The sequence below is a fragment of the Sus scrofa genome, chromosome 6, assembly GCF_054392235.1.
Source record: "Sus scrofa isolate SSC_HxYL_T2T_F1_AM1 chromosome 6, Sscrofa_HxYL_maternal_Yorkshire_Landrace_v2.0, whole genome shotgun sequence".
In the NCBI taxonomy this organism is placed as follows: domain Eukaryota; kingdom Metazoa; phylum Chordata; class Mammalia; order Artiodactyla; family Suidae; genus Sus; species Sus scrofa.
This window is the reverse complement of record NC_139388.1, coordinates 77,363,368-77,375,973: the sequence shown is the minus strand read 5'-3', so window position 1 is coordinate 77,375,973 and position 12,606 is coordinate 77,363,368. Positions and strand designations below refer to the sequence as shown.

The 12,606-nt window shown below is 46.1% G+C and overlaps 1 protein-coding gene across 1 annotated transcript; it reads right to left on the bottom strand.

Moving 5' to 3' along the window:
• Window positions 1-456: 456 nt before the first annotated feature.
• On the bottom strand, window positions 457-3,588 carry LOC100516915 (PRAME family member 15-like). Its single transcript, XM_021097595.2, has 3 exons — window positions 3,287-3,588; window positions 2,282-2,854; window positions 457-1,027 (listed from the first exon to the last, which is right to left on the bottom strand). Exons 1-3 carry the CDS (start codon window positions 3,580-3,582, stop codon window positions 457-459), a joined length of 1,440 nt encoding a protein of 479 aa, XP_020953254.2. The 5' UTR covers window positions 3,583-3,588.
• Window positions 3,589-12,606: the final 9,018 nt, after the last annotated feature.

Sequence of the window (12,606 nt, the reverse complement as noted above, 5' to 3'; positions counted from 1 at the left end):
GCCCAAGACAGAACAGAGAACTGATGGGAAGAGTAGAGTTTCAGATCATAGACAATTCAGTGCATTTTGTCATTCATCAGTAACTAGAGGTGCCTAAGGTGTGAGCAGACAAAACAGGGTAATATATCAAGGAGAACACCAGTCCATGTGCACAAAGACTCTTTATTTGTGACCATTTCTTTACAAACCTCCACCCAGAGATAACTCCCACATGCGTGTGTCAATCCCAAATTTCTCTCCAGAAATTTAGATTCCCATGGCTGACCCTATAAACCCATGTGCCTGAAAGTCCCATCAACTCCCAGAATCCTGCACCCCTGCTAGACCTCCTCTCCTTTCCCCATTCACATTGAGCAGGTTGCTGAAGCCATGAGTCTGTGTTCCCTTCGCGATGCACCCATGTCCTAGATTTCAGTTTTCAAGTGTCCAGAAGACAGCTTTGGACGGAGGCACCGATTAGGCAGGTGTATAACAGTGGTAGAGAAAGGGCTCCTCATGATAGAACGTCTTATTGCCCCAGCGAGGACACGGGCTGGAGCTGAGCCAGATGGTCCTGGGACCGCCAAAGCCCCTCATCATCTCAATCAGCTGCGCCTTCAGCTGGGCAAGTCTCCCCAGGTGGAGGGCTCCACCGGAGCTGAAACTCTCCCGAGGGGCAGGATAAAACTCTTCCTTTAAACTGGACAGCCTGGCGGTGTGACTCAGCAGCTTCTCCATGATGGCCATGGAGAGGAGGTTCCCACACAGGCTGATGGTCCTGAGCTGGGAGCAGCGGCTCAGGGCAGGCAGGATGGCCTCCAGCTGGGAGTCCATGATCCCACACTGCTCTAAATTCAGTTCCTCGAGGTTGGATGCAACTTCCTCCAGCAGAACTTGGAGATCAGGAGTAAATTGGGTCAGCGTGATGCCACTCAGATCCAGGCCTTTGAGCCGGCTGATGTGTGGCCACTGGGACAGATGGGTCAAGTCTGATTCTGTTAGCTGGCAGTTAGTTATTATGAGGTTGTCCAAGGGGTTCCTCAGGCTCCTGGGGAGAAAACAAGCAATGGGTCTGAGAAACCAGTGTGGTAAGAGAGCTAAACTTGAAGAGACGAGTCTTTCGAACTGTCTTATGAAGATCAACACCCAGAATTCCTAGTCTCATTTTAGGCCGAGTTTTTCACCGTCCCTGTGTGGTTGGGTCAAGCTTACAGTATCTTGAAAACGCTACTCAGTAGCTAAGCAGAGTAAAACCTATTGCGCTTCGTTACAGTGATGAATGAAGAGAAGGGAATGGGCAAGAACATGGGCAGAGGAAAGCCTGACACCGAGTCTCGATCGAGTGTGGGCATCACTGAATTTTCCTATTAGGAGACAGAACATAAAATCCTTCAACTCAGGCTTCTTTCAGCCCATGCTCGTGCCCCAGGCACCTGTATGTCTAGGCCAGATGAGACGGGTGGGAGACATGGACAGAGAATCAAAGTGGGCAAGGTCCCACATCAACTGGAGGGGCCAGTCTGCAGGGGCCCACATCCATCCCTGCATCCTCTGCAAACCACTTACTACTTTTGATTTTTTGCTTTTTAGGGCCCCACCTGCGGCATAATGGAAGTTCCCAGGCTAGGGGTCCAATCGGAGCTACAGCTACTGGCCTACACTAGAACTGCGACAACGCCAGATCTGCTCTGTGCCTGTGACCTACACCATAGCTCACGGCAACACCGGATCCTTAACACACTGAGGAAGGCCAGGGATTGGACCGGCATCCTCACACATACTAGTTGGACTTGTTTCCGCTGAGCCCGGCCGACAAGAACTCCTACTTAGTCACTTTTGAATAGCCTGTTGCCTCCTGCTCCATGACCATCATCCCAGCATCATCCATTTCGTACCTATTCACTACCTTACCAGGAGCACGTTAACAACCATGTACAGATGGGGTAATTCGACAGAGGCTTGTTATGTAAACAAAAATGGTGAGCACAGCACCTCCTTTTAGAAAAATTCCTGTCTGATGGTTTTCCACCTTCAATGCCCCCTGTTTTCCTAAGTACTCTGAACGACATCGCTTCCTGAAGAAAAAAATCTCATACTCACACCCTCACTAGATTCAGCCCCCCACCACCTGTACCTTCCTCGTATGATGCCCTGCTCCAGAACCTCTATCCAAGTTTGTCTGCCTGCCTTGATTTCGGTGGTTGCGGGAGAGCACAGCTCAGAAGCGACCAGCAATGGAGATGGTGCATTTGACATATTAGTGTTCTGCTCACTGTTACTCGGCCAGTGGTGCCACCCTCACCTGAGCATCTGGTCCAGGTGACCTTTGAGGAAGACGGGGGAGTCCATATAGAGATCCCGGAGGTGGTGCAGCCTGAGGAACTGAGAGGTAAATTGGACAACATGCTGCTGCTCCTTCTCCTCAAGGGCGGACCTATGGATGTGGGAGAGATAGAGTCTCTGCACATTGATCATCTGGCCCAGGAGAGGAGCAAACGCGGCCAGAGTGGACAGCTGCCAGGTGCAGTTCACTTGCACCTCCTGGATACAGTCCAGCTGCACCTGAGCCAGGACCTTCATAATATTTTCCATGGGCATTGCAGAGATCTTCAGCTTCTTACAGCACAGGTGTATGGAAATTTTCCTCCGTTCCACCCAGCTGAGGAGATAGGTGGTGAAGTGATCCAGGGTCCTTTTCTTCAGGCAAAGATCTATGAACATATCCAAAGGGGCCACCGGCTGCTTTGTCCTTGACCTGACCTCAGCCACTGGTGCCACTTGTGATCTTGAGTAGATGTCATCACTGGATTCAGACCACATGATCCAGAAGTTCTGGCCAGTGCTCCGTAAATCCAGCACTTGCAGATTGCAGCCTCTGTGGGGAAAAAGGAGGTTGGTGGGGATGCGCTAAAATGCACACAGGATGAAGCCACAGCCTCAGAATTTGACAGCCTACTGCCCGTCTGTGCTGCTGCTACTGCACAGCTTGAGGTCAGGAGCTGCCTTGCCCTCTCCTTCTCTCTTGCCTCACTTTCCTCCATCTCCCTCTGCCCTTCCTGGGTCTCCCTTGCTGGCACCTCTAAGCCTTCCTGGGAGGAGGAGGGGGGGCTTGTTCTTTCAGGTCCCCTTCATCTCAGGCACCCCTGTGTGTCCAGAAGCTATTTCCCACAGTGAGCCAGCGACTCTGAGCTTCTTCATGGCATCATCAGATCCCTCTGGCCCACCCCTTGATCATCCACCTTCCCTCAGTGCCCTTGTCTCCTCTTGGATGCCCAGAACCCTACCAGGCTCCCTGGATCAGACTCACCTGGGGCGAACCTTCTGGGCCAGCAGAACATCAACCCCTTCCAGCACGGCTTGTATGGGCCTCCCGACCCTAACACGAGCCATGTCTCTCAGGCCCCCGAGAGGCAGGCGGACGAAGGGCCAGGCTTGCACCATGGCCTTCAGGGTCTGGCTGCGTCTCCTGTAGAAGGCCTTCATGAACAGTGCTGGGAAGAGCTCCCTGGGCAGAGAGTCCAGAGCAGAGATGGCCAAGGCTTCGTTCCTCAGCAGGCTGCTTTCTGCCAGGTCCAGGAGCCTCGGCGGGGTCCTCACGTTCATCCTCACTTGGCTCCAAATGGGATCCTGCAGAAACTGCCAGGGAGCAAGGGGGCCGTTTCAGACCAAGCATGAGCACGTGGTCTCCCCACCCCTCGGAGGAACCTATTCAGAGCCAAGGTCACTGCTCTTGCGGGGGTGGAAATGCCCTATTTACCCCCGCCGGTCCCCCCCAATTCCACTCTGGGCTCAGTGGACACAAAGCTCTAACTCCCTACTGGATCGAAAACATGCATCTCACTAGTTCCGATGGGGAAGAACGGCGACCACAAACCCATTAAGTTCCATCCCCTGCTGTACTGAATTCATGTCCACTGGGAAGATGGTACCAAGAGGACTGAAGGCTGACCCCAGTCTTTCCTTGGAAAAGCCTTTTGGGTTATCACTTAGAGCCCCAAACTGGGGGAATAGGACCATTTCGTGGATCAGCACAACCCACATTGTCAATTGCTGCAGTTACCTGGCTAGTAAAGATTAAGGAGAGAGCCCTAAAAGGAGTGTCACTTATGCACCAAATAAGTATTTTATTTTTGTTTAATTAATTCATTTATTTACTTAGTTTTGTTCTTTTTAAGGGCGCAGCTGTGGCAGATGGAAATTCCCAGGCTAGGGGTCCAATCAGAGCTACAGCTGCCTGCCTATACCACAGCCACAGCAATGCCACATCCGAGCTGCCTCTGGGACCTACACCACAGCTCTCCACAGCTCTCCGCAACACTGGATCCTTAACCCACTGAGCAAGGCCAGGGATCAAACTTGAGTCCTTATGGTTTTTGTTACCTCTGAGCCATGACAGGAACTACCTAGACAAGTACCAAATAAGTATTTTAAATGTCTAGAAATAAAATCCAAAACAGACACATTTCATTAAGAATATCTCCTTGGTTCGGACAGTGAAAATTGATGAAAGCCAAAGCACAAACCAAAATATTATGGGATTCAGACAATACCAAAATATAAACCTTTTCAGATGAACCTGTGGTGTAGGTTCATCTGAAAAGATATAATCATTTAATCCGCCCCCTCCTGAGTTACGTGCCACCATTCAACCCCAGCTGACCATAGGGAAGAAGAGGGTGCACCTTTCTGAGCTTGGGAACTTACTATGCCGATGCCTTCAGAGTGCTCGGGTCTCAGACCCATGGAGATAACTGGAGAACAAAACCGGTAACTCCAGAGCCAAAAGATTCTGCATTTCTTCTTTGGTGCCTGAGGTTTTATAGACCTTTCTAATCATATCATCCCTCTTTGCATCTGCTAACATCCAATCAGAAAGGGACACCTGATTAGATTCCAGATTGCTGATCAGATTAATTCTGATTGGATCCTTTTTTTTTTTTTTTTTTCTCTCAGATCACTTGGTTGAATGAGGTATCCCTCCAAGAAAGAGAAAGAATGATGGAGGCAGGAGGATCAAGATTGCATTCGTCCATTTACTCCAGGAACATTGATTGGATTCTACCAATAGGGGCAGTTATATTCCTGGGTGTGACCGGTAAAGAGATAATTGGTTTCTGACTTTAGATCAAAGGGGGGAAAAAAAAAAAAAAAGGAAAAAGAAAAAGAAAGAAAAGAAAAGAAAAAGAAATCATCACTGTTTGGGGATCTTTGGACACATCAAAATATCAACATGTCCCTGAATAAGACGTCCCCATTGTGTCTCTGCTGTACAGAAACCAACTAGTATCCATGAGGACATGGGTTCAGTCCCTGGCCTCGCTCAGTGGGTTAAGCATTTGGCATTGATGTTGAGCTGTGGTGTAGGCTGGCAGCTGCAGCTCCAATTCGACCCCTAACCTGGGATCTTCCCTATGCCACAGCTGCAGCCATAGAAAGAAGGAGAAAAAAAGAGGGCTCCTTCCGATTTAAGAAAGGATTAAAAAAAAAAAAAATGTCCTTGAATTTAAACAGCTTCCTGAAGACAGTGTTGTTTTTCCCAAAGGGGGAAAAAAAAAATACATCCCTGTATCAACTTGTCACTTAGGTGTTATGTCAGACATGTAGGAGACCGCAAGTCTATGCAGGCAGTAAGGGAAGCGCTTTTGGGGTATGTGCTTAAATTTGCAGCCTTAAGCCCAGCCTCCTCCTCCAAAGGTGGGCAGGTCAAAATCACCATGAGAAGTAAGGGCAAGGGCTGAGCAGTTTGGAGCTGCGCCTTCCTAAAGGGACCACATGAGTGATGGTAATAATGTAAATTAAGGGTTTTTTTCTTTTTTTTCCTTAGGAAAGAGAGATTTAAAGCTATTTCTCTGGGGAGTATTTAGATATTATTACAAGAGAGTGGCTAAGGGTGTTTCCTCCCCAAAAGGTGGGCTCAGCCCAGCATTCTGGTATAAAAAGACTTAATCGGAGAATGTGAGCAGAGGGAAATGTGTGAGCCCTGAGAAATCAGATTTTCAAGACCGAGAGCCACTGAGGGTGGGCGATGCAGGCTCTTTGGGAACTTGGAGCCAGAGAGCAAGTGCACGTGGGTCAGTCACACCTAACCCTGTCATCCAGACAGAAGACACTTTCTTCAATGTCTTTCCTATCGAGGACACTTTCCAGATGGCACATGGTCCCAGCCTATCTCCAGGTGCTTTGACAGCTGAAACGTTATCCCACTGGCTCCTTTCCAAGTGTATTTTGAGAGTTACCGTTTCCTCCAAATTAAGTTCAACACAGATTCTGATCAAGGGGACACCGAGAGACACAGAAATAAAATTCTGCTTTTCCCTTCATATCAAGCACTGTTCACAAATACTGTTGTCCCAATATCGGTGGCCTCTCTACACCGATGCCACCAAATAGCAACATGGAGAGAGAGTTGGAGGAAACAAAAAGGGGCTTCACCTGCCAGGCAAAGATGGGAAGACAGCAGGCTAGTGCCTCAAGGACTGTGCCTCCCTCCCCCCATCCTTAGAGGGGGTAGTGAGGAGTCTTAGTGTTTGAGGAGCAGGGCATGATCAGCTCCTGGGCGTTTTCCTGATTGGTGGGGGGTGAGCAGATTGGGAGGCGTCGTCCTCAACTTTCTGGTTCCAATCAGTCTGGGGTCCTCGTGCTTGTGGGCAGCACACAGTTGACTTCTTCCACCCAGTGGGGGCTTCAGCACCTGCAAAACTGCTCCAAGGACCTGGCTGAGAATATTATCTATAGTCTTTGAAGAAGAACTAACTAAAGGTCCTTAACTTTGCCAAATGGCTAAACTATCATTATTCTGCCTTGCTTGACTGTTTTCCTTTTCCTCTGTTTTTCTCACTCCTTTGATTAAGTTGATTCTTCGACTAAATTTTTTTTCTCTAGATAAAAAGGCAGGTGGAGGACATGAGTGGGGTCCCACTCTGGGAAGGCCTCACAGGGTCCTGCTCGGTTACAAAATCAATGCCTTTCCAGCACTAAATTCAGAAGCTATATTTGGTTTTTAAGGATTTGCCAATTCAAGGGCTGACTCCCACCCTGGGTGCACCAGGCGGAAATTCTCCTGAAGCTTGAGGCCACAAAAAAAGAAGGACCCTCTTTCCAAATCCAGTAACTTCTCATTTGCTCCCCACCCCCCATTAATTGAGTGCCCAGACAATTCTGATATAGCACTGGCTGTCAAGCTGCCAAGGAGAGGATTCTTTGAAGAGTCCTTCTTGGGAATGTTCCACAAGATTATTCTCAGCACACTTCTGCCCAGAGAGTAAATCACCTTTGTGAAGATAGGGTTAAGCTGGATTCTGCTCAATGGACATTTTAACTCCCAGGCCACCAAGCCCTCTCTCCCCTTTTTTCTTTATGATGCCCCCCCCACCCACGGCATATGGATGGTTCCAGGCTAGGGACTGAACCAGAGGTGCAGCTGAGGCCTATGCCACAGCCACAGCAACACCAAATCTGAGCACATCTTTGACCTATTTTTTACCTTGTGGCAGCACCAGATCCTTAATCCACTGAGTGAGGCCAGGGGTCTAACCCATATCCTCATGGAGACTGCACTGGATTCTTAACCTGCTGAGCCACAGCAGGAAATTGTGGGAAATTGTGGGATGTCCACAGTGGGATTCCACCAATTTAATTAATGACTGCAATTCAGTGAGATGAGTAACAATGATAATCACAAACTTCTCTGTGTATTAAACACAAGCTGAGTGTTAGCAAAAAGGGCTTTCAGCTTTTCACTATTGAGAATGAGGTTATCTGTGGGTTTGTCATATGTGGCCTTTATTATGTTGATGTAGTTTCCCTCTGAGTCCACATTTGAAGAGTTTATCTTAAATTGGTGTTAAATTTTGTTAAAAGCCTTTTCTGCAGCTATTGAGTGGATCAAATGGTTTTCATTCATCAATTTTTAACTCTTTATTACTTTATTTATTCATTTAGTTTTTGTCTTTTTCTAGGGCCATACCCATGACACATGGAGGGTCCCAAGCTACAGGTCTAATCGGAGTTGTAGCCGCCTGCCCACACCAGAGCCACAGCAACACCAGATCCTTAACCCACTTTGTGAGGCCAGGGATGGAACATGCATCCTCATAGTTACTAACAGGGTTCCTTATCACTGAGCTGCAATGGGAACTCCCTTGATCAATCTTGGAAGATTGTTCCTTCCTAAGAGTTTATCCATTTCTTCTAAAGTATCCATTTCCTTGGCATTTTGCCGCTTGTACTAGTCTCTTATGATCCTTTGTATGTCCATGGTGTCATTTGTTAACTATTCCTTTTTTCGTATCCAATTTTACTGACTTTTTCCTGCTCCCCTTGTTTTCCAGATGATTCTGACTAAAGGCTTATCAATTTTCTCAATCTTTTCAAAGATCCAGCTTTTAGTTTCCTTGATATTTTCTTTATTTTCTTCCTCTTTATTTCATTTATTTCTGCTCTGATCTTTAGAATGTCTTTCCTTCCATAAGTAGGGGTTTTGTTCTTTTCCTCTCCTTGCTTTGGGTGTAAGGTTAAGTTGTTTATTTGAGATTTTTCTTATTTTCTGAGGTAAGCTTGTATTACTATAAACTTCCATCTTACAACTGTTTTGTTGTGTTCCACAAGTTATGGATTTAGGTGTTTTTTTTTTCTTGATTTCCTCTTTAATTTCTTCAGTGATCTATTGGTTGTTTAGTAGCATATTGTTTAGTCTTCACATATTTGTGTTTCTTGCAGGTTTTTTTCTTGTGTTTTTCATGGTTAGATAAATTCCATTGTCCAAATACATTAGAGTTTATCCATTTATTCACTTACTGAAGAGCATCTGGGCTGCTTCCAGTTTTTGGCAACTTTGAAAAAAAACCTGTTACCAGCATCTGTGTGCATGTTTTTATGGGGACATAGATTTCAATGCATTTGCGTAGATACCAAGGAGGGAGAGTGACTTTAGAGGGGGCTGGTCTCCAGGGCCTCCCACCAGCTGGCACCGCTAGGAAGACTGAAGATTCATTGTCCTCCTCTGCAGCCCAGGAGAGGTGGCCTTCCTGCACTCCTGGGTGCCTCTACGCATCCAGAAGTGGACACCGGGGTTACTCATATTGTACAAAATAGCGCAGTAGAATTTGAGGAGAATTCCTTGATTCCTGATGACCCTGGGGGGAGAGTGTCCCAGCATTATAGACAGGTTCCAGGTTCCAAAAGGGGTGATGTTTGTGGGCTGCCAAGAGAGGGGGCTACTCTGTCAGCTCACACTGGGAGAAGAATTGGACACACAGAAATATTCTAAACTCCTGACCAAGGACCTCAGAGCAGATGATTTGGATTCTCCCTTGGGATCCAGTGACTAGAGAAGGGGGTCAGGACATCCCCTGGATGGATTCAGTGGGCTGCTCAGACTGGGCAGCAAAGGAGGTCATGAGAACAGGTGAGCAGGACAGGGGAGAAGTGACAAATTCAGGCTTCTCACCAGACCCTGGGAGTTGTGCTGGGCTGAGAACTGGGTGGGGAGGATGGACCTCTGTGCCAATGTGCTCCCTTGATGCCCAGTGTGCCCCCAAGAAAGTAGGTCCTATGTGGATGTGATAGAGAAATTCCCCTTGTCTCAGGGGGATGGGAGATCACTGAGCTTTTATAATTTCTAGAACATTCCAACACTTTGAACCCTGCGACCTCTCTGGTTCTCATGGAAGCTGGGATCCCATAGAGACACCTCCAGCTGAGTCCCTCACCTGAGGGAATCTACCAATTATTCCCTGCATGGAAGTGGGCAGGTTTCTCCCCAAGATCAGACCCAAGTCCACCAGGCGAAACATGGGGACAGAGCAGTGAGCTTTACGTTTTGTGGGAAGGGTATTTGACGTAGGGAGTGAAAAGTGCTGACACTTTTGTTCACTGAGTTTATGCTCAATAAACAGATATTTATGAATATCATGTGACTTATATCTCTCTACTGAAGCTCATTTATAAAAGCGATAGATGCCACAGGAGTTTAAAAAGTCTACTGAGATTGAAAGAAATGGAAAGATGTGCTATGCTCATGGATTGGAAGAATTAAAATTGTTCAAATGGCCATGCTACCCAAAGCAATCTACAGATTTAATGCAAAACCTATCAAATCGCCCATGACATTTTTCTCAGAAATAGAGCAAGTAATCCAAAAATTTATATGGAGCCATAAAAGATCCAGATGCCAGATGCCTGAGGGTGGGGAAACGCCAGGAGACATAACGCTCCCAGACTGCATACAATGCTACACAGCTACAGTAATCTACATCATGTGTGTTTATACAAAAACAAAAATACAAATCAACAGGAGACTAGGAAGCCCAGAAGGAAACCCAGACCCCTGAGGTCAATTAGACTTCAACAGAGGAGGCAAGAACATAAAATGGGAAAACGAGAGCCTCTTCAGCAAGCGTACATGGGAAAACTGGACAGCTGCATGTTAGTCAATGAAACTCGAACACACCCTCACACCATGCACGAAAAGAAACTCCAAATGGCATAAAGCCTTAAACATAAGGCATGATACCATAAAACTTCTGGAAGAGAACATAGGCAAAATATTCTCTGACATCAACCGTACAAATGTTTTAAGGAAAGTCTCCCACGGCAAGAAAAAGAAAAAGAAAAACAAACGAATGGTACCTATTCAAGCTTATAAGCTTTTGCACACAAAATAAACTATTAAAAAGAAAGAAAGGAGTTCCTGTTTTGGTGGAGCAGAAACGAATCCGATTAGGAACCATGAGGCTGGGGGTTCCATCCCTGGTCTTGCTCAGTGGGTTAAGGATCCGGTGTTGCTGTGAGCTGTGGGGTAGGTCACAGACACGGCTTGGATCTGGCGTTGCTGTGGCTGTGGTATAGGCCAGCAGCTACAGCTCCAATTAGACCCCTAGCCTGGGAACCTCCATATGCTGCAGGTGCGGTCCTCAAAAGACAAAAGACAAAAATAAAACAAAATAAAAATAAAATAAAAAAGAAAGAAAATATAATCTACAGTATGAAAGAAAATACAAACATTGCTTCAAATAGGGGCTTTATCTACAAAATATACACACAACTCATACACCTCAACAACAACAACAAAAAACAAACAACCCAATTGATAAATGGTGAGAAGACTTAAATAGACATTTCATCCACTTGTGGATGGCCAATAGGCACATGAAAAGATACTCAAAACCACTACTTACTGGAGAAATGGATCAGAACTACAAAGGCATCACCTCACACCAGTCAGAATGGCCATCATTAACGAGACTACAAATAACAAATGCTGGAGAGGGTGCGGAGAAAAGGAAACCCTCCTACACTGTCGGTGGGAATGTGAATTGCTACAGCCACTGTGGAAAGCGGTAGGAATATTCCTCAGAAAACTAAACATAGAACTGCCATATGATCCAGAAATCCCACTCCTGGACATCTATCTGGGCAAAACTACCATTCAAGAAGATAATGCACACCTATATTCACTGCAGCACAATTCACAATATTCAAGACATGGAAAGAACCTAAATATTCATTGACAGACGAGTGGATTAAGAAGATGGGGTACAAATAGACAATGGCATACTAATCAGCCACCAAAATCGAAAAAATAAAGACATTCAGAGCAACGTGGATGCATCTAGAGATTATCATACTAAATGAAGTATGTCAGAAAAGGCTAGTACCCTATGATATCATTGATACGTGGAATCTAAAATATGACACAAATGAACCTATCTATGATACAGCAATAGACTTTTGGATGTAGAGAACAGACCTGTGGTTGCCAAGGGGGTTGGGGAGAGAGTGGGATGGCCTGGGAGTTTGTGGTTAGTAGATGCAAACAATTACATTCAGAATGGATAACCAACAAGCTCCTCCTATAAAGCAGAGGGAACCAGAGCCATCTCCTGGGATAGACCACGATAGAAAATAATATTTTATAAAAAGGACATATATATATATGACTGGGTCACATTGCTTAATTGCTGTATGGAAGAAATCATCACAGGTTTTTCTGTTTTTGTTTTTGTTTTTTGTTTTTTGTTTTTGCTTTTTTAGGGCCGTATTTCTGGCATATGGGCATATGGAAGTTCCCAGGCTAGGGGTTTAATCAGATCTGCAGCTGCTGGCCTACACCACAGCCATAGCAATGCAGGATCCAAGCAGTGTCTGTAGACTACACCACAGCTCACAGCAATGCCAGATCCTTAACCCACTGAGCGAGGCCAAGGGTTGAACCCACCTCCTTGTGGATTTTAGTCAGATTCATTTCTGCTGTGCCACAATGGGAACTTCCTAACACAGCATTTTAAATCAACCATATGTTATTTTAAAATAAATAACATAAAATTTTAAAAAATTAATAAAATAAAAATCCACTGAGTATAATCCAGCTTAACTCAATTTTTTTTTTTTTTTGGTCTTTTTTCCTTTTCTGGAGCCACTCCCACAGCATATCGAAGTTCCCAGGCTAGGGGTAGAATCGGAGCTGTAGCCGCCGGCTTACTCCACAGCCACAGCAATGAGGGATCTGAGTCTCGTCTGCAACCTACACCACAGCTCACAACAACTCTGGATCCTTAACCCACTGAGCGAGGCCAGGGATCGAACCTGCAACCTCATGGTTCCTAGTCAGATTTGTTAACTACTGAG